The 23,508-nt window shown below is 42.5% G+C and overlaps 1 protein-coding gene and 1 pseudogene across 2 annotated transcripts in view; both read right to left on the bottom strand.

Annotated features, from left to right (window-relative positions):
• Nucleotides 1-109: 109 nt before the first annotated feature.
• On the bottom strand, nucleotides 110-14,287 carry LOC141093976 (E3 ubiquitin-protein ligase TRIM11-like; annotated as a pseudogene).
• A 337-nt stretch (nucleotides 14,288-14,624) lies between these two features.
• LOC141094010 (E3 ubiquitin/ISG15 ligase TRIM25-like) overlaps nucleotides 14,625-23,508 on the bottom strand; it is a 56,810-nt gene continuing 47,926 nt past the window's right edge. Inside the window, exons 1-2 of one of the 2 annotated variants that reach the window (XM_073579697.1) lie at nucleotides 22,980-23,125; nucleotides 14,625-17,946 (exon numbers count right to left, since the gene is read on the bottom strand). In XM_073579697.1, the coding sequence (XP_073435798.1) occupies nucleotides 16,400-17,944 (1,545 nt within the window). In that variant the 5' untranslated portion in view covers nucleotides 17,945-17,946; nucleotides 22,980-23,125 and the 3' untranslated portion in view covers nucleotides 14,625-16,399. Of the gene's footprint in view, nucleotides 17,947-22,979; nucleotides 23,126-23,508 lie in introns of those variants that run through there. The other variant, XM_073579698.1, reaches the window with a different exon arrangement.

The following is a 23,508-nucleotide window of genomic DNA, read 5'->3' as shown; positions in this document are numbered from 1 at the left end:
CCCCTACACTTTGAAAAATAAAGGCTAGGACCCCTTAAATATGAAACACTACAGTAGAGATGGTCACCAGATTGGATTACTTTAATCTGATAACCATCTCTACTGTAGTGTTTCATATTTAAAGGGTCACGGACTGCTTTATTTACAGAGTGTAGGGGCACCAAAATGGGGTCTGTTTTACCCAATATACACTAAATATTAGGTAATAAATAATTACTTAAACAACACCGTATCTTTAAGAAATTTCGATAGGGTTGTCCACTTTGGAGGTAATATATTAGGAGTCGCCTTCGGGCTACTACCCATGGATTACATATGGGAGGAGATGTCCATCAGTTCACAGTCTTCAATTTTCACCCAACTTTCAGTATTGACTGTATCCCATCCGACCCAGAATGCAGCATGGAGGGGCTCGATAAAGATGGCAGAGAAGGTGTGGAGGTGTTTAACAGGGTCACCAAGCTCATAAAAGGACAACTGTCCAGCGTCATAGTCCAGATGTACCCTGAGCCGCTGGCACAATAAGTCTTCAGATTCACATACTTCTTCATCGCTGTGTGTTGCCGAATATTTGCCAATAAAATATTCCAAAGATATAGCCAAAGAGCAGGGATGGGCTATACAAGGGGGATCACCACAGACAATTGGTTGGCATTTAAATAGACAATTTTTATTTAGACATGTATAAACCACACACAGAATAAAAACATTAAAAAGTCACACATGTGACTTAGCAAACACATAACTGGCTCGCAATAGAACCTTCACCCTGAAGGTGTACTCCACAGGAGACCTGCCTATATAAACAGCATACCAACGGGTGACCAAGTGTAAAGAATGAACCATAAATGAGAAGGATTATAAAGCCTCTCAATCCAAATGCCTGGAATTATTCAGAGGTAGTTGTGCCCCCTAAATGGGTTTGATAAAGAAAATACACTTAGTCACCATCGCCCAGAATGCCCATCAAGAAAAATAGAGCATACATATAACCATCATCAGATGGGTGCATCCCCAGATTCAGAATAAAACCAGACAGGCATATGAACCCTGATAGAATCAATATCCATAAGTAATGGTATGTAGAATAACATGAGACTGCAGAGTCCATGTGGAGCAGCCTCAGGGAGAAAAATGTGCCCGACGCGTGTCGCCACCCACAGTGGCTTCGTCAGGGGTACTGAGTGTAGCTTCAACACGTCTTTATATATGTGGAGTTAGAGAGTTAATAGCGTACAGCTGTGCCACTCACCAAAATAACACAGAGGTGAATTAATGTCCTATAAACGCAAGAAGCCGGTGAGCGGCCATATTAGAAGACACTGCGCAGGCGCCGGCGTGTGATGACAGAGAATACGTCACGGCCGGTATACAAAGCTACTGCGCATGCGCCAGCCATTAGAAACAGGAAATGGATTACAGCCCACAGATCGGAGACACTGCGCAGGCGCCGGCGTGTGATGACAGCGAATACGTCACGGCCGGTATACAAAGCTACTGCGCATGCGCCAGCCATTAGAAGCAGGAAATGGATTACAGCCCACAGATCGGAGACACTGTGCAGACGCCGGCGTGTGAAAACGAGATACGTAGCAGCCGGCATACAAAAGTTACTACGCATGCGCCAGCCCACGATGACAGGAAATGAGTCACAGCCTACAGTTGCCATATCAACCTAGACACAGGATTGTTGCGCATATCCTGTAGTGAATAGCCACATCCATCATCATGTGGCGATAGATTGTAGTACATAATAACGGACATGCGCATGCGTGGATATATGATACAGGGGGCATATCTCAGCTCAGATACACCAATAGTCATATAAGCGTGTGTGGCGCTCATTTTTGCATCTGAGCACAGCTGAAATAACCTCAATAGTAAACGATGGATACCACACTGCGCATGCGTCAGTGTATGAAGGCCAAAGAGACGCGGCTCAAGAGTGGGCATTTAAACCAATGAAAAGAACTGTGCATAAAAATGGTACACAGTTATAATGTCCACCCGGCTATGGAAGTCGTAAAATGTAGAAATAGGGGCGCCAAAAAGTCGTCACAGTTAGGACATGCAAACAAAAACTAATAAAAAACGTCAAAAGACCATGGAACCCACAGCCATAATTATTACGCATATTAGTAATACATAATTGCGCCCCATACCCAACTATAAAGTAGTAATTAAGGACACAACTATTAGTGATTACCACAGATTGTAGAACACAACGCATGCGCTACCCTGTGGTGACCAAGAGGAGATTAAGGCTCAAAAAATTTGTCAAAAAAGATTTATTTATTATATATATAAGTAATACACAACTACGTTAGACAGATGGAAGACTGGTACTATAAATATTGAAAAAGACCTCAACACACATAGGCAAAAATGCAGTGTATATGTTCACTGATGAGACATGGCTTGAAATTGCCATGAGCCTCAGTGAACCTAGTTCTCATGCCTATACAGTATATTACTCGTCAGACTAAGATGACAAAAAAAAAAGAATCATTGATGTATATACTCAGAAGAGCACAATTCGAAATACGTGTCGATACTGTAGGCATAATCAAAACGACAATGGTAAAAGGCACATGGTAGTCAACCACATATGGGGCCATAAATAACCACAAGTCACAATGGTCAATAGTGTCATACAGGTGGATAAGTGTCGTAAAATCCACTAATGTTATAGAGCCAATCATGCCCAAACCCATGTAAGAATACAGTAAGAAAAGTAGCCTCAAAAGGAAGTTCACTAGAGGCTCTTAATAGTCTGCCTATGGGTTGAATACAAATTGTCATAAAAACAGACAATATATTCAAAACACCCAATAGTATAATGGTGAGGCAATCATAGATTGCATGCCCCTACAGCTATACTACGTAGCCAAAGGAGTAATAGCGGTGTATAGTGGCCCATGGTTGGTCCACAGAGCAGGGGATAAACCTCAGTGATCCAATACCCTGGGCACTTCCACACAAAGTACACCGTTAGAGCCAGAGACAAAGGGTGGACTGTACACAATGTTAAGATAAACAAGGAGTAAACTGAGAGGGTAGGTGGTAAGCTAATCTTAAAATACAACAGTACAAGAAAATATATAGACAAAGCTGGTATGCTGTTTATATAAGTGTAGAAAAAATTATGAGGTACAAAAAACACCCCAAAACCTCCGAAGGTAGAACAATCCCCAATACTTCAAATAACCAGACAGTCCTCAAATTGTCAACCTTGAAAGGAAGAATCAATTCTGTTGTTTGTAGAATCCTGTGAATAGCAGATCCTCGTTTAAGCCCACAGGGGCTAAAGAGTTCAAATTAAAGATCCATTTCGATTCTCGTCTGAGGAGCTCCAATGTGATGTCACCTCCCCTGATGTCTGGTTGCACAGAATCCAATCCTAGAATTCTTGTTCCATGCCATTGTGAGTTGTGTGTCACAAGGTAATGTGAGGCAACTGATGTAAGCGTGTTGCCCTTTTCTTGATCCTTTTTAGCCGTAGTGATATTTGAAAAGTGTTGCTGCATCCGCCTTCTCAATTCCTGAGAGGTCTGACCCACATAAACCTTCGGACACGGGCATATAAGAGCATAGATAACAAAACGTGATTTACAATTGAAATAAGATGTAGTCTTGATCTGAAAAGGGAAGGGACACAGTATTATCATTGGCCATATAGGGACAGATGTTACAATTCCCACAAGGAAAAGAGCCCATTAGCCGTATACCCCTGTTGAGCCTAGTGACAGGGCGTCTAAAATGACTGACTCAGGCAGTCTTTGAGGTTTTTTGCCCTCCTAGCCACCAAACTTGGTAGTATAGAAATATGGGGCTTTAATCTAGGCTCACTCAGGAGAATCCCCCAATGCCTAGAGAGAATACCCCTAATATCACCCCACTGATTGTTGTAGGTGGTTATTATACTCAGGGGTTTAGGCGGGCCCTTAATGCGTGGTTGCAACAACCCATCCCTATCAGAGTCTCTAGCCGTCCTGAAAGCATTAGAGATTACCTTTTTGGGGTAGCCCCTATCCATGAACTGGCAAGTCAAATCCCGTGCCTGGGTCAAAAAAATCATCTCTGTTGCTACAATTTCTTTTGGCCCGAAAAAATTGGCCTTTAGGAATGCCCTTTTTAAGATGTTGAGGGTGAAAACTCGTAAAGTGCAGTAGGCTATTTGTAGACGTTGGCTTCCGATAAAGGGTTGTGGTAATCCGAGATCCATTGAGGGAAAGCTTAAGGTCCAAAAATTCTACCTCACTCTGTGAAAAGTGTGAAGTCAATCGGATGTTCCAAGAATTAACATTCAAAGCGTCCACAAAGAGCCGACAATCATCCAAGGTACCTGTCCAAAAAAACAGTATATCGTCAATATACCGATACCAGTTTGTAATATATTTGGAGAATGCCTCCATACAGAACACCTGAGTGACCTCCCACCAACCTAAGAATAAGTCTGCATACGAGGGCGCGCAGCGCGCGCCCATCGCGGTGCCAGTGACCTACCTATAGTGGACCCGATCAAAAATAAAGTGATTTTTGTCCAAGATGAAAAAAAGGAGGTCCAGTAAAAACGAATCATGTTTTCTATCTCCCGTAGAATGTTGATCTAGAAAGAAGGACACCGCTTGGATACCAAGATTGTGTCGTATGCATGTGTACAGAGACTCCACATCTAGTGTTACAAGCCACATACCAGGTGTAACTGAAAGGTCTTGTAACTGTTGAATTAAGTAGGTGGAGTCTCTCACGAACGATTTGAGAGAGGTCACCAATGGCTGTAGAAAAAAGTCAATATAAATACAAGGGCGTTCTAACAAGCCACCAATCCCGGATACAATAGGCCTACCTGGGGGTGCCTGAAGGGACTTATGGACTTTTGGAAGCATGTAGAAAGTCGGGGTCCTCGGGTGATGGTTTGTCATAAAATCCTTTTCTCTTTTGGTTATAATATGACAGCCAAAGGTGGAATCCAGTAGTCTGTCCAGTTTAGCCTTAAAGGCAGATGAAGGATCAGAGGGTAGTACCTGATAACAATTGGAATTTGTTAGTTGGCGTTTTGCCTCATTAAGATACAGATCAATCTGCCAAATAACCATGTTACCACCCTTATCCGCCTCGCGGATCACAAAGTCACGATTGGACCCTAATTTTGCAATGACCGCCTGTTCAGGCTTGCTCAGATTTCTCCCACTATTAGGATCTAACTTGAGAGTCTTAATCTCCCTACACACGGTATCAAAAAAAATCTGTACCGCTGGGAAAAATGAAAATTTAGGAGTGGCCTGAGATGGTAACCTACCCTGAAAACGTCTTCTTGAGGGTCCAGTGTCATTTTCGTCTAACAAGTACAGAAGATCTCTGAAGGCCTGTCTTTCCGTCATAGGCAAATCATCAATCATAGATGGCTGGTGATATAAGAGTTTAAATGTCAACTGTCTGCAAAACAGATAAAGATCTTTAATCAATGTAAATTTATCCAACACATTGGTTGGACAAAAAGAGAGACCCTTGTTAGACGAAAATGACACTGGACCCTCAAGAAGACGTTTTCAGGGTAGGTTACCATCTCAGGCCACTCCTAAATTTTCATTATTCCCAGCGGTACAGATTTTTTTTTATACCGTGTGTAGGGAGATTAAGACTCTCAAGTTAGATCCTAATAGTGGGAGAAATCTGAGCAAGCCTGAACAGGCGGTCATTGCAAAATTAGGGTCCAATCGTGACTTTGTGATCCGCGAGGCGGATAAGGGTGGTAACCTGGTTATTTGGCCGATTGATCTGTATCTTAATGAGGCAAAACGCCAACTAACAAATTCCAAATGTTATCAGGTACTACCCTCTGATCCTTCATCTGCCTTTAAGGCTAAACTGGACAGACTACTGGATTCCACCTTTGGCTGTCATATTATAACCAAAAGAGAAAAGGATTTTATGACAAACCATCACCTGAGGACCCCGACTTTCTACATGCTTCCAAAAGTCCATAAGTCCCTTCAGGCACCCCCAGGTAGGCCTATTGTATCCGGGATTGGTGGCTTGTTAGAACGCCCTTGTATTTATATTGACTTTTTTCTACAGCCATTGGTGACCTCTCTCAAATCGTTCGTGAGAGACTCCACCTACTTAATTCAACAGTTACAAGACCTTTCAGTTACACCTGGTATGTGGCTTGTAACACTAGATGTGGAGTCTCTGTACACATGCATACGACACAATCTTGGTATCCAAGCGGTGTCCTTCTTTCTAGATCAACATTCTACGGGAGATAGAAAACATGATTCGTTTTTACTGGACCTCCTTTTTTTCATCTTGGACAAAAATCACTTTATTTTTGATCGGGTCCACTATAGGTAGGTCACTGGCACCGCGATGGGCGCGCGCTGCGCGCCCTCGTATGCAGACTTATTCTTAGGTTGGTGGGAGGTCACTCAGGTGTTCTGTATGGAGGCATTCTCCAAATATATTACAAACTGGTATCGGTATATTGACGATATACTGTTTTTTTGGACAGGTACCTTGGATGATTGTCGGCTCTTTGTGGACGCTTTGAATGTTAATTCTTGGAACATCCGATTGACTTCACACTTTTCGCAGAGTGAGGTAGAATTTTTGGACCTTAAGCTTTCCCTCAATGGATCTCGGATTACCACAACCCTTTATCGGAAGCCAACGTCTACAAATAGCCTACTGCACTTTACGAGTTTTCACCCTCAACATCTTAAAAAGGGCATTCCTAAAGGCCAATTTTTTCGGGCCAAAAGAAATTGTAGCAACAGAGATGATTTTTTTGACCCAGGCACGGGATTTGACTTGCCAGTTCATGGATAGGGGCTACCCCAAAAAGGTAATCTCTAATGCTTTCAGGACGGCTAGAGACTCTGATAGGGATGGGTTGTTGCAACCACGCATTAAGGGCCCGCCTAAACCCCTGAGTATAATAACCACCTACAACAATCAGTGGGGTGATATTAGGGGTATTCTCTCTAGGCATTGGGGGATTCTCCTGAGTGAGCCTAGATTAAAGCCCCATATTTCTATACTACCAAGTTTGGTGGCTAGGAGGGCAAAAGACCTCAAAGACTGCCTGAGTCACAGTCATTTTAGACGCCCTGTCACTAGGCTCAACAGGGGTATACGGCTAATGGGCTCTTTACCTTGTGGGAATTGTAACATCTGTCCCTATATGGCCAATGATAATACTGTGTCCCTTCCCTTTTCTCCTTTTCAGATCAAGACTACATCTTATTTCAATTGTAAATCACGTTTTGTTATCTATGCTCTTATATGCCCGTGTCCGAAGGTTTATGTGGGTCAGACCTCTCAGGAATTGAGAAGGCGGATGCAGCAACACTTTTCAAATATCACTACGGCTAAAAAGGATCAAGAAAAGGGCAACACGCTTACATCAGTTGCCTCACATTACCTTGTGACACACAACTCACAATGGCATGGAACAAGAATTCTAGGATTGGATTCTGTGCAACCAGACATCAGGGGAGGTGACATCACATTGGAGCTCCTCAGACGAGAATCGAAATGGATCTTTAATTTGAACTCTTTAGCCCCTGTGGGCTTAAACGAGGATCTGCTATTCACAGGATTCTACAAACAGAATTGATTCTTCCTTTCAAGATTGACAATTTGAGGACTGTCTGGTTATTTGAAGTATTGGGGATTGTTCTACCTTGGGAGGTTTTGGGGTGTTTTTTGTACCTCATAATTTTTTCTACACTTATATAAACAGCATACCAGCTTTGTCTATATATTTTCTTGTACTGTTGTATTTTAAGATTAGCTTACCACCTACCCTCTCAGTTTACTCCTTGTTTATCTTAACATTGTGTACAGTCCACCCTTTGTCTCTGGCTCTAACGGTGTACTTTGTGTGGAAGTGCCCAGGGTATTGGATCACTGAGGTTTATCCCCTGCTCTGTGGACCAACCATGGGCCACTATACACCGCTATTACTCCTTTGGCTACGTAGTATAGCTGTAGGGGCATGCAATCTATGATTGCCTCACCATTATACTATTGGGTGTTTTGAATATATTGTCTGTTTTTATGACAATTTGTATTCAACCCATAGGCAGACTATTAAGAGCCTCTAGTGAACTTCCTTTTGAGGCTACTTTTCTTACTGTATTCTTACATGGGTTTGGGCATGATTGGCTCTATAACATTAGTGGATTTTACGACACTTATCCACCTGTATGACACTATTGACCATTGTGACTTGTGGTTATTTATGGCCCCATATGTGGTTGACTACCATGTGCCTTTTACCATTGTCGTTTTGATTATGCCTACAGTATCGACACGTATTTCGAATTGTGCTCTTCTGAGTATATACATCAATGATTCTTTTTTTTTGTCATCTTAGTCTGACGAGTAATATACTGTATAGGCATGAGAACTAGGTTCACTGAGGCTCATGGCAATTTCAAGCCATGTCTCATCAGTGAACATATACACTGCATTTTTGCCTATGTGTGTTGAGGTCTTTTTCAATATTTATAGTACCAGTCTTCCATCTGTCTAACGTAGTTGTGTATTACTTATATATATAATAAATAAATCTTTTTTGACAAATTTTTTGAGCCTTAATCTCCTCTTGGTCACCACAGGGTAGCGCATGCGTTGTGTTCTACAATCTGTGGTAATCACTATTAGTTGTGTCCTTAATTACTACTTTATAGTTGGGTATGGGGCGCAATTATGTATTACTAATATGCGTAATAATTATGGCTGTGGGTTCCATGGTCTTTTGACGTTTTTTATTAGTTTTTGTTTGCATGTCCTAACTGTGACGACTTTTTGGCGCCCCTATTTCTACATTTTACGACTTCCATAGCCGGGTGGACATTATAACTGTGTACCATTTTTATGCACAGTTCTTTTCATTGGTTTAAATGCCCACTCTTGAGCCGCGTCTCTTTGGCCTTAATACACTGACGCATGCGCAGTGTGGTATCCATCGTTTACTATTGAGGTTATTTCAGCTGTGCTCAGATGCAAAAATGAGCGCCACACACGCTTATATGACTATTGGTGTATCTGAGCTGAGATATGCCCCCTGTATCATATATCCACGCATGCGCATGTCCGTTATTATGTACTACAATCTATCGCCACATGATGATGGATGTGGCTATTCACTACAGGATATGCGCAACAATCCTGTGTCTAGGTTGATATGGCAACTGTAGGCTGTGACTCATTTCCTGTCATCGTGGGCTGGCGCATGCGTAGTAACTTTTGTATGCCGGCTGCTACGTATCTCGTTTTCACACGCCGGCGTCTGCGCAGTGTCTCCGATCTGTGGGCTGTAATCCATTTCCTGCTTCTAATGGCTGGCGCATGCGCAGTAGCTTTGTATACCGGCCGTGACGTATTCGCTGTCATCACACGCCGGCGCCTGCGCAGTGTCTCCGATCTGTGGGCTGTAATCCATTTCCTGTTTCTAATGGCTGGCGCATGCGCAGTAGCTTTGTATACCGGCCGTGACGTATTCTCTGTCATCACACGCCGGCGCCTGCGCAGTGTCTTCTAATATGGCCGCTCACCGGCTTCTTGCGTTTATAGGACATTAATTCACCTCTGTGTTATTTTGGTGAGTGGCACAGCTGTACGCTATTAACTCTCTAACTCCACATATATAAAGACGTGTTGAAGCTACACTCAGTACCCCTGACGAAGCCACTGTGGGTGGCGACACGCGTCGGGCACTTTTTTCTCCCTGAGGCTGCTCCACATGGACTCTGCAGTCTCATGTTATTCTACATACCATTACTTATGGATATTGATTCTATCAGGGTTCATATGCCTGTCTGGTTTTATTCTGAATCTGGGGATGCACCCATCTGATGATGGTTATATGTATGCTCTATTTTTCTTGATGGGCATTCTGGGCGATGGTGACTAAGTGTATTTTCTTTATCAAACCCATTTAGGGGGCACAACTACCTCTGAATAATTCCAGGCATTTGGATTGAGAGGCTTTATAATCCTTCTCATTTATGGTTCATTCTTTACACTTGGTCACCCGTTGGTATGCTGTTTATATAGGCAGGTCTCCTGTGGAGTACACCTTCAGGGTGAAGGTTCTATTGCGAGCCAGTTATGTGTTTGCTAAGTCACATGTGTGACTTTTTAATGTTTTTATTCTGTGTGTGGTTTATACATGTCTAAATAAAAATTGTCTATTTAAATGCCAACCAATTGTCTGTGGTGATCCCCCTTGTATAGCCCATCCCTGCTCTTTGGCTTTGTTTTGTACTGTTCTTTGAATGGGCTGGGTTGGATCCTACTGTGCTATTTATGGACGGTGGTGCCCCTACTCTTGGTTTGCATAAAATATTCCAAAGCCCAGGACTGGTCGTTACTGCCAATGACTGATTTACTTCCAACCCTGCCCATACTGGGGTAACACACTCCGACTCTCCACATCCCTGATCTGCTTCCCTCCACGTCCCAGTAATGTACCCCTGACGAAAAAGCCTCTTTGCTCAAGATCTGATTACACTCAAATCTCTCGGGAGTTTTCGGGAGGTTGTTCTTTTCGGAGCGAGTGGCCATTTTGAAGTTATCTGATATAGTTAGGTGGTCACCGGATGTGCTTACGTCCAGTGTGATATCTGTAGGATCTGGGGGGTAAATGCCCTTCGTCACGTTTCTTACCATGTCAGACAGCGCAAGTAATCCATTGGAGATCGGATCCATGCACAGACCAACGACCTCATAGCTTTGGATATCTCTCTTCGCTCCCACCATTGGTCCCTTCTCGAGGTCTCTCCGACATGACAGCTGTTCTCGTAGCACCGTCACCGGATCGGTCGTGTGACATAAAGCCTCAGTGTGACGAATCTCCTTGGATATCTCCTCCTTCTTTACTTCCATCTGTTGGATCAGATCGGAGACAGATAGCGTCGCTTGCTTTTCCTGCCTGGAGACCTCCATCAGGACTTTCTTCTCTAGTTCTTCTAGGTTTCTCCTGATATCTCGGAACATGACAGTTATTTCCTTTGTTATGTCAGCTTCTTTCTCGTGGACACTTCTCATGCGTTTCTCCAGACTCTGGAACCTTTTCTCCATCACTGATCGCTTTGATTCCAAGCTTTGCAAAAGTTGGAAGAGTTGTCTCCTCTTCTTCTCAGAGGCTTTATCCAGTGATTCCACATTGTGTCCTCCATGTTCTCCATCCAGTCTGCAGGACACACAGATAAGTGTAGAGTCCTCGGAGCAGTAATATTCCAGGATCTTCTTGTGGATGGCACATTTTCTGGTCTTTGGCACAGTACTGGGTTCAGATAAGACATGTTCTGAGGACCTGCTATGGACTATGAGATGGTCCAAGCACAGAGAAGCTTCACAATGAAGACAGGACTTGACAGCCGGTATGGAGGCGTGAATGCAATAAGTACAGAAGACTTCACTATTCCGCTCTGGCTGAGCAGCCTGGAATCTCTCTGCTATGGCACACAGAGTCACGTTCCTCTGCAAGGCAGGACGTACCATGAACTTCACCCTGCAGTCAGGACAGCTGTATCCTCCATCCTGGTCGTGTGCACTCAGCACATGATCAATGCACCCCCGGCAGAAGTTGTATCCGCAGTTCAGGGTGACCGGATCTGTATAGATGCAAAGGCAGATGGAGCAGCTCAGCTCGTCCCTCAGATCTACAGACGCGATTGTAGACAGCAGGAAATAAGAGCGAACTTCCTGCTAACTCGTCGCTAACGTTTTACCCATTTAAAGGGATACCACATATTTTTGCTTTATTTTTAGAGTGTGAAAAGCCTATAATATTTATTTTTATATAGCGCTAACATATTCTGCAGCCTATGGATTCTGTTGCAATCTAATATTATTTAGAAGTTGCAAAAAAAGCAGCAAATACATTAAAAAATTATTTCAGATCAAACAAATTATCAAAATGTTGCGGAAACGACACATAATGCGCATAGTCATCAAAATCAGGAGGAACCGGAGCAGAATAAAGGAGAAGGCACAGATGGAGTGAGAAAAAAAAAAAGCAACCAGAAGAGCGGGGTAAACTCAGGGTTGCCACTAGGAATTTCGGGACCCCTTGAGACTCTGCCCAGGCTCCAACCCAGCCCTGCCCACAGTCCCACCGTTCTCTCTTGGAAAAACTCCACTTCTCACCTATCACACATTAACAGTTCCCATCACACATATAGCCGGCAGCTTTTGCCAAAAGATTTTTTTAAGCCGCCACCATAACACAGTAGACACTTTTGGCCGAGCTCTACTCTACTGTAACCTATTAAATATTTGTTAAAATATGCAATACAATTTAGGTATATTTTTTATATATTTTTCAATTTTTAAAATGACCAATAATATCACGTACAAAGAACAAATACCGCTGTACACCATGTCCAGACCACATATTACCACCACATAGTGACCAAATAATAGCACATACAAGGGACAAATACCGCCACACCATAGCTGGACCACATATTACCACCACATGGTGACTGAATACTACAATACTGATCATTAATAAAAAAAAAAAACATAATACTATCACCATAAGTGCCATTATACACAGGACATCTGTACTTAGTATGCAGTGTCTGTGTACAGGTAATACAGTGATCAATGACATTATACACAGGAGCTCTGTATATAGTGTATAGGTAACACAGTGATTACTGGTGACATTATACACAGTACCTCTGTATATAGTATACAATGTATAGTGTCAGTGTACAGGTAACACACTAACTCACCAGTGATGTCTCTAGGTGAAGTCCTTCATCTTTGCTTTTCATCTTTCATCCAGCACAGATCGTCATCACGTCTTCCAGCCAGGACTCGTCTCTGCAGGAAATAACACAGTTATCTAGAGCTCCGCTTGCGGAACACATTACTTATTTTTTCCCAACTTCTACATTACACCACATGAAGAAAAAAAGGCGACATAGTGTCGCTCTGCACAGTAACAGGACCGCCCTCCATTTAAAACAGTATACTCAAAAAATTAAATACATCACTGCAGTAATAATATCCCTTAATTAACCTCTATGGTAATATCCCCCATCCTCATTCCTGGCTTCAGCCGTATGTTCTCCCATTCCACCCTCATGAGTATCCATTCTGCCCCATATGATCTCCCCATCCTGCCCTGTCTCAATCGTATCCATCCTGCCCCATGATCCTGTGCGATCTGTCTCCAACCCTGCCCCATCTGTCTCCAATCATGCCCTGTATGATATCTCCATTCTGCCCCGTGTCTCCAATCAATGCCCTGATGGCGGCCCTGACTACGCCACCAGGGACTCAGATCCTGCAGTGCCAGACGTGTCCCCCTGATTAAGCTAGTACTTGTCCGAGCCCATCTGAAGTTTGCTAGAGAGCATTTGCATTATCCAGGTGAGTATTGGGAGAATGTCATATGGTCTGATGAAAACAAAGTAGAACTGTTTGGTATAAACAAATCTTGTCGTGTTTGGAAGAGACAGAATGCTGAGTTGCATCCAAAGAACACCATACCTACTGTGAAGCATGGGGGTGGCAACATCATGCTTTGGGCCTGTTTCTCTGCAAAGTGACCAAAATGACGGATCCGTGTACATGAAAGAATGAATGGGGCCATGTATCATGAGATTTAGAGTGCAAACCTCCTTCCATCAGCAAGGGCATTGAAGATGAAACGTGGATGAGTCTTTCAGCATGATATTGATCCCAAGCACACCACCAGGGCAATGAAGGAGTGGCTTCATAAGAAGCATGTGAAGGTCCTGGAGTGGCCTAGCCAGTCTCCAGATCTCAACCCCATAGAAAACCTTTGGAGGGATTTGAAAGTCTGTGTTGCCCAACGACGGGCCCAAAACATCACTGCTCTAGAGGAGATCTGCATGGAGGAAAGGGCCAACATACCCCCAACAGTGTGTGCCAACCTTGTGAAGACTTACTTCAGGAGACTGCACTACATAGATTGGGGATATCTGTAGAAATGGAAGAAATTATATTAATCCTGTCTTCTAAATAGGTTGAATAATAGCGACCCCCAGTAATAAACCTTGGGATCATCACTTATAACAGGGGAATATTCAAAGTAGCAATCATTTACCATGATGACTTTAAATTCAAACGCCTTTGAAAAACCCAAAAATACTGTATCCTCAGCTACCCCTTTGTCCACACTCACACACATATGGTTGTATATAGTACCTTTCAATCCTCTTGAATAGGTCTCCTACAATGTTAAACTCACCTGGAGAAGACCTAGAGCACTTTTGGAAAATGGGCACCACATGAGCCTTGCATCAGTCAGTCACTTGGCACCGTAACAGTGCAACTCATCTGTTTCTTCGGCTTTGTTCACATTGACATTATTTAACTTAGCATGGACTATATCTCTACAGGGTAGGCTATATATATGGATACTCCTAAATAAAATGGGAATGGTTGGTGATACCGGTTTGTGGCACATTAGTATATGGGAGGGGGGAAACTTTTCAAGATGGGTGGTGACCGTGGCGGCCATTTTGAAGTCGGCCATTTTGGATCCAACGTTATTTTTTCCCAATGGAAAGAGGGTCATGTGACATATCAAACTTATTGAGAATTTCACAAGAAATACAATGGTGTGCTTGGTTTTAACGTAACTTTATTCTTTAATGAGTTATTTACAAGTTTCTCTGTTTACAGCCATTGACATGTCGCAGAGATTAACACGTGAGGAGCGGATAGAAATTGTGTTGATGTCTGGTGAACGCAGTACCCGGGTCATTGCAGCAGATTTCAATGCAAGACACCCTACACAAGAAAATTCCCCATTCCCATTTTATTTAGGTGTATCCATTAAAATGGCTAACCCAAAAAAGTTTGCCTCATCACTGAATATAATGTTCTGTGTAAACTGAGGGTCCTGTTCCAATTTTTGTTTTGCCCATTCAGGGCGCCGATCTGGCATCAGTCAAACATTCCTAGCTACTCACAAATGCCACCCTTGCTATATCCAGCTGCTGCAGCATCTCAACCAGGATGACCCAGATCGGCGCCCTGAATGTGCAGAATTTTCCCATTTTATTTAGGTGTTTCCATATACATGGCCCACCCTGTATTTAGCCAATAGTTGATGTTTTAAGAGCGCTATTCACCTATTTTAATGACTTTCTTTCCTTCGGTATAAACAGATCGAATTAATCTGTTTAGTAATTCCTTTCTTGTTCCCCAGTGATCAGCTCTCAGTTACCATTATATAAAAGTACACACCAAAGCTTTAAAAGAAGTTAGTCTTTTAGAAAAAAAAAAAAAAAAATCAGAAAGCAACAATAGCAAACAGTTTCACTTCCTGGAGTCCTGGGTAGCAATCTCAATTTCTTTTTGTAATTGGTTCAAACAACTTGACTAAAGGTACTGTCACACTTAGCGATGTACCAGCGATCCCGACCAGCGATATGATGCGGTCAGGATCGCTGGTACATCGCTAAGTGGTCGCTAGTGAGCTGCCACACAGGCAGATCTCACCAGCGACATCGCTGGGGACGGGGGTCGCTACTTACCTGTCACACCAGGCGATCCTGTGTCCTCCCACCCGACTCCACGCTCGTCGCTCCACAGAAAGCGCCACAGGAAGCCGACGACGAGAAGTGGTCCTGAACGTTCTCGCGCGATCAGCGATAACCAGCGGGTCATAGGTAAGTATCAGACACAGAGATATCGCTAACAATATCGCTATAACGTCACAAGTTATAGCGATATTGCTAGCGATATCGCTTAGTGTGACAGTACCTTAAGTTTCCTGTTTTTTTTCCATAATGCCTTTTAGGCAGATGACAAGTCACATAATCTTTGGACAAGGTCATGCTCAGAGAAGTCAATGTCACCTTTTCAGCCACCGGGCCTAGACTTTTTTTCAGAGTGTAGGGGCACCACAATGGGGTCTTTTTCACCCAATATACACAAAATAATAGATTGATCAAATCAATCTATTTGAGATGCAGAAGATAGTATTTTATTGGTAACTAACTACTTCTAAGAAATAGCCTGGACAAATACAGTGGGGAAAATAAGTATTTGATACAGGTAATGAGCGCAGAGTAGGAGGTTTCTTACAAAAAAAAATAACTGGTCTGTGAGAGACAGAATTCTTGCTGGTTGGTTGGTGATCAAATTTTTATTTAATGCAATTAAAATGCAAATCATGTAAAATTCATACAATGTGATCTCCTGAATTTTTTTTTAGATTCTGTCTCTCACGTTTGAAGTATACCTATGATAAAATATACAGACCTCTATATTTTTTGTAGGTGGGAAGACTTGCAAAATCAGCAGATTATCAAATACTTCTTTTTCCTCACTGTATAAAGCTATTTTTGTAAAGCCTATGTTATCTCAGGTTAGTTTTAACAATGTGACCTTTCTAATTCAGTATTTTCACCCAGTCATCCCACACACAAAAGGCAGCATGTAAGGGCTCAGTGAAGGTGGCAGTGAAGGTGTGAATATGTGTAATTGGAGCAGTCAACTCGTAAAAAGACAAATGCCCGGCCTCGTAGTCCAGACATATTCTCAATCGGTGACAGGACACCTTGTGCCTTATTTGCATCTCCTTGCTGTCATGCAGAACTGAATATTGATTAATATTGTATCTCCGCAAGCACCAGGACTTGGTGTTGTCCCCGAAATATGAGCGATCGCCTCTTCTTTCGACGTTGGCGTAGCTGACTCCGATCCTCCAGTTTCCGGATTCACTGGTTTCCACTTCCCAGCAGTGTTGTCCTGAAGAAAAGCTCTGGATGCTGAGAACCTGTGGATAGTACTCGAATCTCTTGGGGTGATACTGTTTTATTTCAGATTTCGATATAGTTGATAAGTCGCCTGATATACTGATGTCCTCACAAGCCGTGTTTTCATCTAGAGATACAGTCATTGCTTTTTTCGTATGGGTTTGGGTTTTTACACCAGTGACAAAGTCGGATAAACTTCTGCTTATTGTCTTCGAGATAAGATCTACATCCAGATCATCTAAATGTCCAATTTTGCTATGTTTGGTATCAAACGTATCTTTATCGGGTTCCTTTTCTTGTAGAACATGAAATGGATCGGCCATGTTACACAGTTTCATGATGTGATCCATCTTGTAGGAAAGGCTTTCCTTCTCCATCTCAAGCGGTTTGAGAAGTTGAGTGACTCCGAGTAACACCTGATCTTTCTGCCTGTAGAGCTCTCTAAAGGCCTTCTTCTCCTCGTCTTCGAGTCGTCTTCTGATGTCGTTAAATATCGTGGATGCTTTTTCAATTTCCCTGTCAACCTTTTCTTGCATTTTTCTCTTGTGCTCTTGCAGTTTATGTATGATCTTCTCTGTCTCTTTACTTTTTGCAGTCAGGTCCCTCAAGATCTGTCTTGATCTCTCTTTCTTCTCATTTGATACCTCTATCATTGTCTTAATCTTGTGTCCCTTGTGGGCACCGTCTAATCTGCAGGACACACAGATATAGGTGCTATCTTTTGTGCAGTAATACTCCAGGATCTTCTGGTGGACAGAGCATTTTCTGCTACGCATATCAGTGGTGGGTTCCGATAGGATGTGTTCTGGTGACTTGCTGTGGACCTCCAGGTGACTCTCGCACAGAGAAGCCTCACACAACAAGCAGGATTTAATAGCTGCCACCGAAGACTTGATACAGTAGGTGCAGAATATTGTTCCTTGCTCCTCTTTAGGATGTGTAGACAAGAAACATTGAGCTATGTTATTCAGGGTCGTGTTTTTTCTCAGAGCTGGACGTTCCTGGAAGTCTTCTCGGCATTCAGGGCAGGAGTATTCTCCGGACTGCTCCTGGGTATTCAACACATAATCAATGCACCCCCGGCAGAAGTTGTGGCCACATCTCAGAGTGACGGGATCTGTATAGATGCCCAGGCAGATGGAGCAGTTCAGTTCTTCTAGGAGATCAGCAGAGGTCATGGCTATGGGAAAAAAATGACCAAGAAATATATTTATAAGCAGAAAATTAACTTTTGAGCCAACCTGGTCTAAAATATTATAGGTTTTCAATTTCTATCGACTTCTATTTACCACACTTTCTACTGGAGAGTTACTTTCACCTCTTAAGGACCGAGCTACTTTGTAGGTTAATGACCAGGCCTAAATTTTGAAATCTGACCAGTCTCACTTGATAAGGTCATAACTCTGGAACTCTTCAACAGATCCCACTGATTTTGACTGTTTTTTGTGACATATTGTACTTTATTATGGGGGTAAAATTTCTTCAGTATGACTTGTGTCACAAAGGAGGTAGAAAAAGACTGGGTTTTTCAAGTTATCCGCGCAGACCACACAAGAACAGAAATATTCTTGAAAGCTTTATTGTGCAGACGCGTTTCGTGGCAAATCTGCCACTTCCTCAGGGCCAAAATTGGCAAAAATTTTGAAAATTTCACATTTGTTTTAATTTTTATTTTTATGTCCTTTAATCATAGAGTTATGTCACACAAAGTAGCTAATACGGTAATTAACATTTCCCATATGTCTCCATTACATCAGCACAATTTTTGAAACATCTTTTTTTTTTGCTAGGAAGATATAAGGGTTAAAAGTTGACCAGCGATTTCTAATTTTTCTAACAAAATTTACAAAACCAATTTAAGGACCACATTCCATTTGAAAGTGACTTTTAGGGTTCTATATGACAGAAAATACCAAAAAGTGACAGTATTCTACAAACTACACCCCTAAGGGAGCTAAACACCACATTAAAGAAGTTTATTAACCCTTCAGGTGCTTCACAGGAACTGAAGCAATATGGAAGGAAAAAAATGAACATTTAACTTTTTTTTTTTCACAAAAATTTTACTTAGGACCAAATTTTTTTATTATCACAAGGGTAGCAGGAGAAAACGGACCCCATAAATTGTTGTGCAATTTCTTCTGATTATGCCGATACCCCATGTGTGAAGGAAGACCACTGTTAGGACGCACGGCAGGGCTTTTAAGGGAAGGAGCACTGTTTGACTTTTTGAACGTAAAATTGGCTGGAATCGAGAGCGGAGGCCATTTGGAGAGACCCTGATGTGCCTAAACAGTGGAAAGACCAACACAAGTGACCCAATTTTGGAAAACACACCCCTCAAGTAACTTATCTAGCTGTTTGGTGAGCAACTTGAAGCCCCAGCTGCTTCTCATAAGTTTATAAGGTAAAGTTGTGAAAATCTAAAATCACATTTTTTCCACAAAAAACATCTTTTAGACCTCAATTTTTTATTTTCCCAAAGGTAACAGGAGAAAATTGACCCAAAAAAATCGTTTTGCAATTTTTGCTGAGTACGCCGATACACCATGTGTGGAGGAAAGCCAATGTTTGGGTGCAGGGCAGGGTCCGTAAGGGAAGGAGCAAGGTTTGACTTTTTGAACCAAAAATTGGCTATTATTAATATGGGACACCTCCTGGAGCGCATATTTTCCTAGACTAGTATGCTAGAAAAGCAGAATCCCCCCTCAAGTGACCCCATTTTGTAAAGTATACTCCTACCAAACATATGGATGCTATATGGGGTTTAGGTACACTGTGGGTCTCAGAAGGGAGGAGGCATTTGGATTTGAGAACGCAGAATTTGCTGAATTTCTTTGGGCGAGTGAGGAGCCATTTTGCTTTTCCAAAGTTTTCGTGCCTCTAGTAACATGACAGGTGACAGGCCATTGACAGGTGATGGACCTGAATGGGGACTTGCTTTCTTATGTATTGGGTTGATGCTTTTAATGGGAACATTTTTCATAACATTTGGGAACATATTTATCCTGCACTCTACGCTGAGCACTTACTTTGAGGTTTCCATGTAAACCTCTGGGTGACATAATTCAGATAAAATCCCAAGGGATCCATTCACTATAATGAGCCAGCAGAGTTACTCTGGACTACATCTGGCCTCTGTTCAGAAGTGTACAAAACTAAGCTGGACCACGTTTTTATGCAATCCTAAAAAGACGGACACTGCCATAGTGCCTTCAACTGCCTCATTATAGGGAATCTTCCACCAGAGATTCGGTCTGAATCACGTATTGCAGAGATTTAAATGGAAACCCCAGTGCAAGAGCGCAGGATAAATGTGCACCGATCCTTACAACGATCTTTGGGAGACAGAATGAAAAAATCAACAGCATGTGAAGAATTGGCTTTATTTATTTTTTACACCGTTCCTTGTGCGGTGATTGGCGACTTTATTCTTCGGGTCGGTGCGATTACAGCGATACCAGATTTATAGGGCTTTTTTATGTTTGGCAGCTGTCACAGACCAAAAGACGCTTTTTATTGCAAAAAATAGTTTTTCTCATCACCACATTTTGAGAGCTATAATTTTTCCATATTTTGGCCCACAGAGTCATGTGAGGTCTTGTTCTTTACGAGACGAGTTTGCATTTTTATTGTTACCTTTTTCGATCACATTACGCTTTTTGATCACTTTCTTTTCCGATTTTTGTGGAGGCAGAATGAACAAAAAACAGCAATTCAGGAATGTTTTTTTTTTTATACCGTTCCGCGTGTGGTAAAATTGATAAAGCGGTTTTATTCTTCGGGTCAATACGATGACAGCGATACCTCATTTATATCATTTTTTTATGTTTTGGTGCTTTTATACAATAAAGCATAGTTTGCTACTTTCTTTGTGTTGTTTTTTTAGTGCGTTCACTGGAGGGGTAAACTAGTGGGACACTTTTATAGATTGGGTTTTTCTGGGTGCGGAGATACCAAACGTGTGTAAATTTTTTGTGTATTTATCAGTGTAGTATTATTTATTATTTTGTAATTTTTTTAACTTTTTTTTTACTACTTTTTTACTTAGTTTTTAAAGACTTTCTCTGTTTTTTACTTTGATTGCAGGTCATTCGACATGACTGAGGGTACCGTTACACTTAGCGAGCTGCCACACAGGCAGATCTCACCAGCGACATAGCAGGGGTCGGGGGTCGCTACTTACCTGTCAGACTCGGCGATCCTGACGTCCTCCCGCCTGCGTCCACGCGTCGCTCGTTGGCGCCACAGGAAGCCCAGCAGGAAGTGCCCGACGAGAAATGATCCAGGACGTTCTCGCGCGACCAGCGATGAGCAGCGGGGGGAGCCCGTCGGAGGTAAGTATCAGACATAGCGATATCGCTAGCAATATCGCTGCTACGTCACAAAATCGGCGCCGTTACAGCGATATTGCTAGCGATATCGCTATGTGTAACGGGGGCTTTAGGCTTCAGACATTCAGGGTCAGAGAATGGATCATGATGGTCGGACGGACCGTCTATATGCCTCCTGACCCGATCTCAACTGACTCGTGAGGTCGAGACAATGAGGTCTGTACCCGATCATTATGGTCTATGTGAATCTGCCATGCTATTATGAAGACTCCTCTTAATGTAAAGCTCCTTGACCAAATAAGTAGAGTGGGGGGCCAGATTAAGTTGGGGTCCCACATAGTGTGTAGCACGTGCCCAAGCTGCAGCTGCTTAGACACCGATCCTTCCCGCTGCATTACTAGAAGCAAGTTGAAAAAAGCTTGAATTTTGCAAATCGCGGCACAATTTTGCTGAAACCACACGGCCAACAAAAAATAAGCCATTTGCCAAGCTGCCTCAGCTTTAAGCGCGCCATGGACATGCACTACATGCTGTGTAGGCCCAAGCTTACCAAACACATAAAGCTAGCTCTCTTCTTAAAAGGAGTAGGCGCCCAGAACAAAAAGTAGCATGAAAATTGCAAAAATAAGTTGACGTAAGTATCTTGTGTCTCATGCTCAGCAGCAATAGATAAAAGTATTAAGAAAGGGCTCTGTGTTATTAACTTGTGTCCCTTGTATCTCCCTTCCCCTACATGTACATCTCCGCTACGAGGAACCGCTCAAAATAACACAACAGTTACTTTCACTTTGCAAAAATTCAATTCTCAGAAACGTGGCATAAGTAAAAAAAAAAAAAAAAGTGAAATATTTTAGGAAATCTTGGTTTAAATTTTTTTTTTTTTTTTACAAATCATATTTGTATGATCAGTGATGAAGACTTTTTGCAGGGTGTTCAGGGCCGGCCCGAGAGATTACGGCGCCCTAGGCGAAACTATTTTGTTGCGCCCCTACTATTCTTGGCAGTAGATGAAAACTTGGGATATAAATTTAGGAGAAAAAAAAAAACCACAACAACAATGATTAATTTAACTCTCTCCTAACTCTTTAATCTTCTGAGAAGTTGTATAGGACAAATATATACAAAGTAATCAATAACACAAAACAAAAACGACCATAGGTAATTAAAATTTTTGTTTCTTTGCCTTTTTTTTTGAAAAGGATGACACTAAGTCACCGAGATTAATTTGTTTAGCAACTTCAGATTCTATCGAAATTGTTGCCAACCCAACCAACCTCTCTTGCGTCATATTTGCCCTTAAATATGTACACTTTTCTTTCCATCCCTAAAACTTTTTGCCTTTTGAAAAGATTTTTTCTATTTTTTCTCTGGCGCCCCCTTTGGGTCGGCGCCCTAGGCGGCCGCCTAGTTCGCCTATACGTTCGGGCCGGCCCTGAGGGTGTTGGTGAGGATCGATGATGTAGGAAATCGACAGACACTAGTTTACTTTTATTCATGCGTCACGATAACCGTGATGGGGGTTCGTGACGGCGATTGTTCTTTCCCGCACACTTTTATGGCGATCCGCAAAAAAAAGAGTATTTTCACTATGGTTAGAGGGAAAATATTGAGAACGGACATCCGTACCGGCGATACAGGCAATCTCTGCATGTGTTCCGGCTGTCGATCAGCCGCGGGACATGCAACGGCGAGGACATGAACATAGTTAGCACACGAGAATTCCACCATATCCGAACATGTTCGCTCATCACTACTAGGTAGCAAATGATCGCACAGGAGAGAGCGGGAGTCACACGGGCGTTACCACTATAGAAGGCAGCAGATAAAAGGAGCAATAAAAGGTCACATTCAAACAAACCCCCCCCACAAGCCTGAGTACCTGTGTAGGCTTCGCTAAGGCTCGGGACTTGTATATGTGGATTATCTTGACCTTATTTCCAGATTTCGGTCGTGTACAAACCAGAAGTCAGTAAGGATCTGCCACCAGGAAGCAGAAACAGAGGCAGTACCACCAGCGCCAGGTCAGGTCACTGACTGACTGAACGGCGTCGGTAGCTCTCCCTCTTTATATACTGGCTGGTGTTAGCGCGCCCTCTGGTGGCCACAGTACAATATCGCGTCCGCAACTCTAGAGCAGTGAGTTCAACTGTGACCGAACAAAATGGCGGCTTAGAAACAGCCCAACCTCCGACTTTCTCTATGTCTTGTGAGGGAAATGTTATAATGTGAGGTAAAAAGTGGTTTTAATACTAAAATATCATCATATATGTGATAATTAGTAGTGGCAGACACCAGGATTTGTAGTTTTTACCTCAGCCCGTGGCGTCAGGGAAGTCTAAAATGGCGGCTTTAGGGTATGTGCACACGTAAGCGTTTTTTTTCCCGCGTTTTTACCAAATAAAAAGCTT

The sequence above is a fragment of the Dendrobates tinctorius genome, unplaced genomic scaffold (genome assembly GCF_039654945.1).
Source record: "Dendrobates tinctorius isolate UK_male_01 unplaced genomic scaffold, ASM3965494v1 ptg000063l, whole genome shotgun sequence".
Classification (NCBI taxonomy): domain Eukaryota; kingdom Metazoa; phylum Chordata; class Amphibia; order Anura; family Dendrobatidae; genus Dendrobates; species Dendrobates tinctorius.
This window is presented reverse-complemented; position numbering and strand designations above follow the sequence as displayed.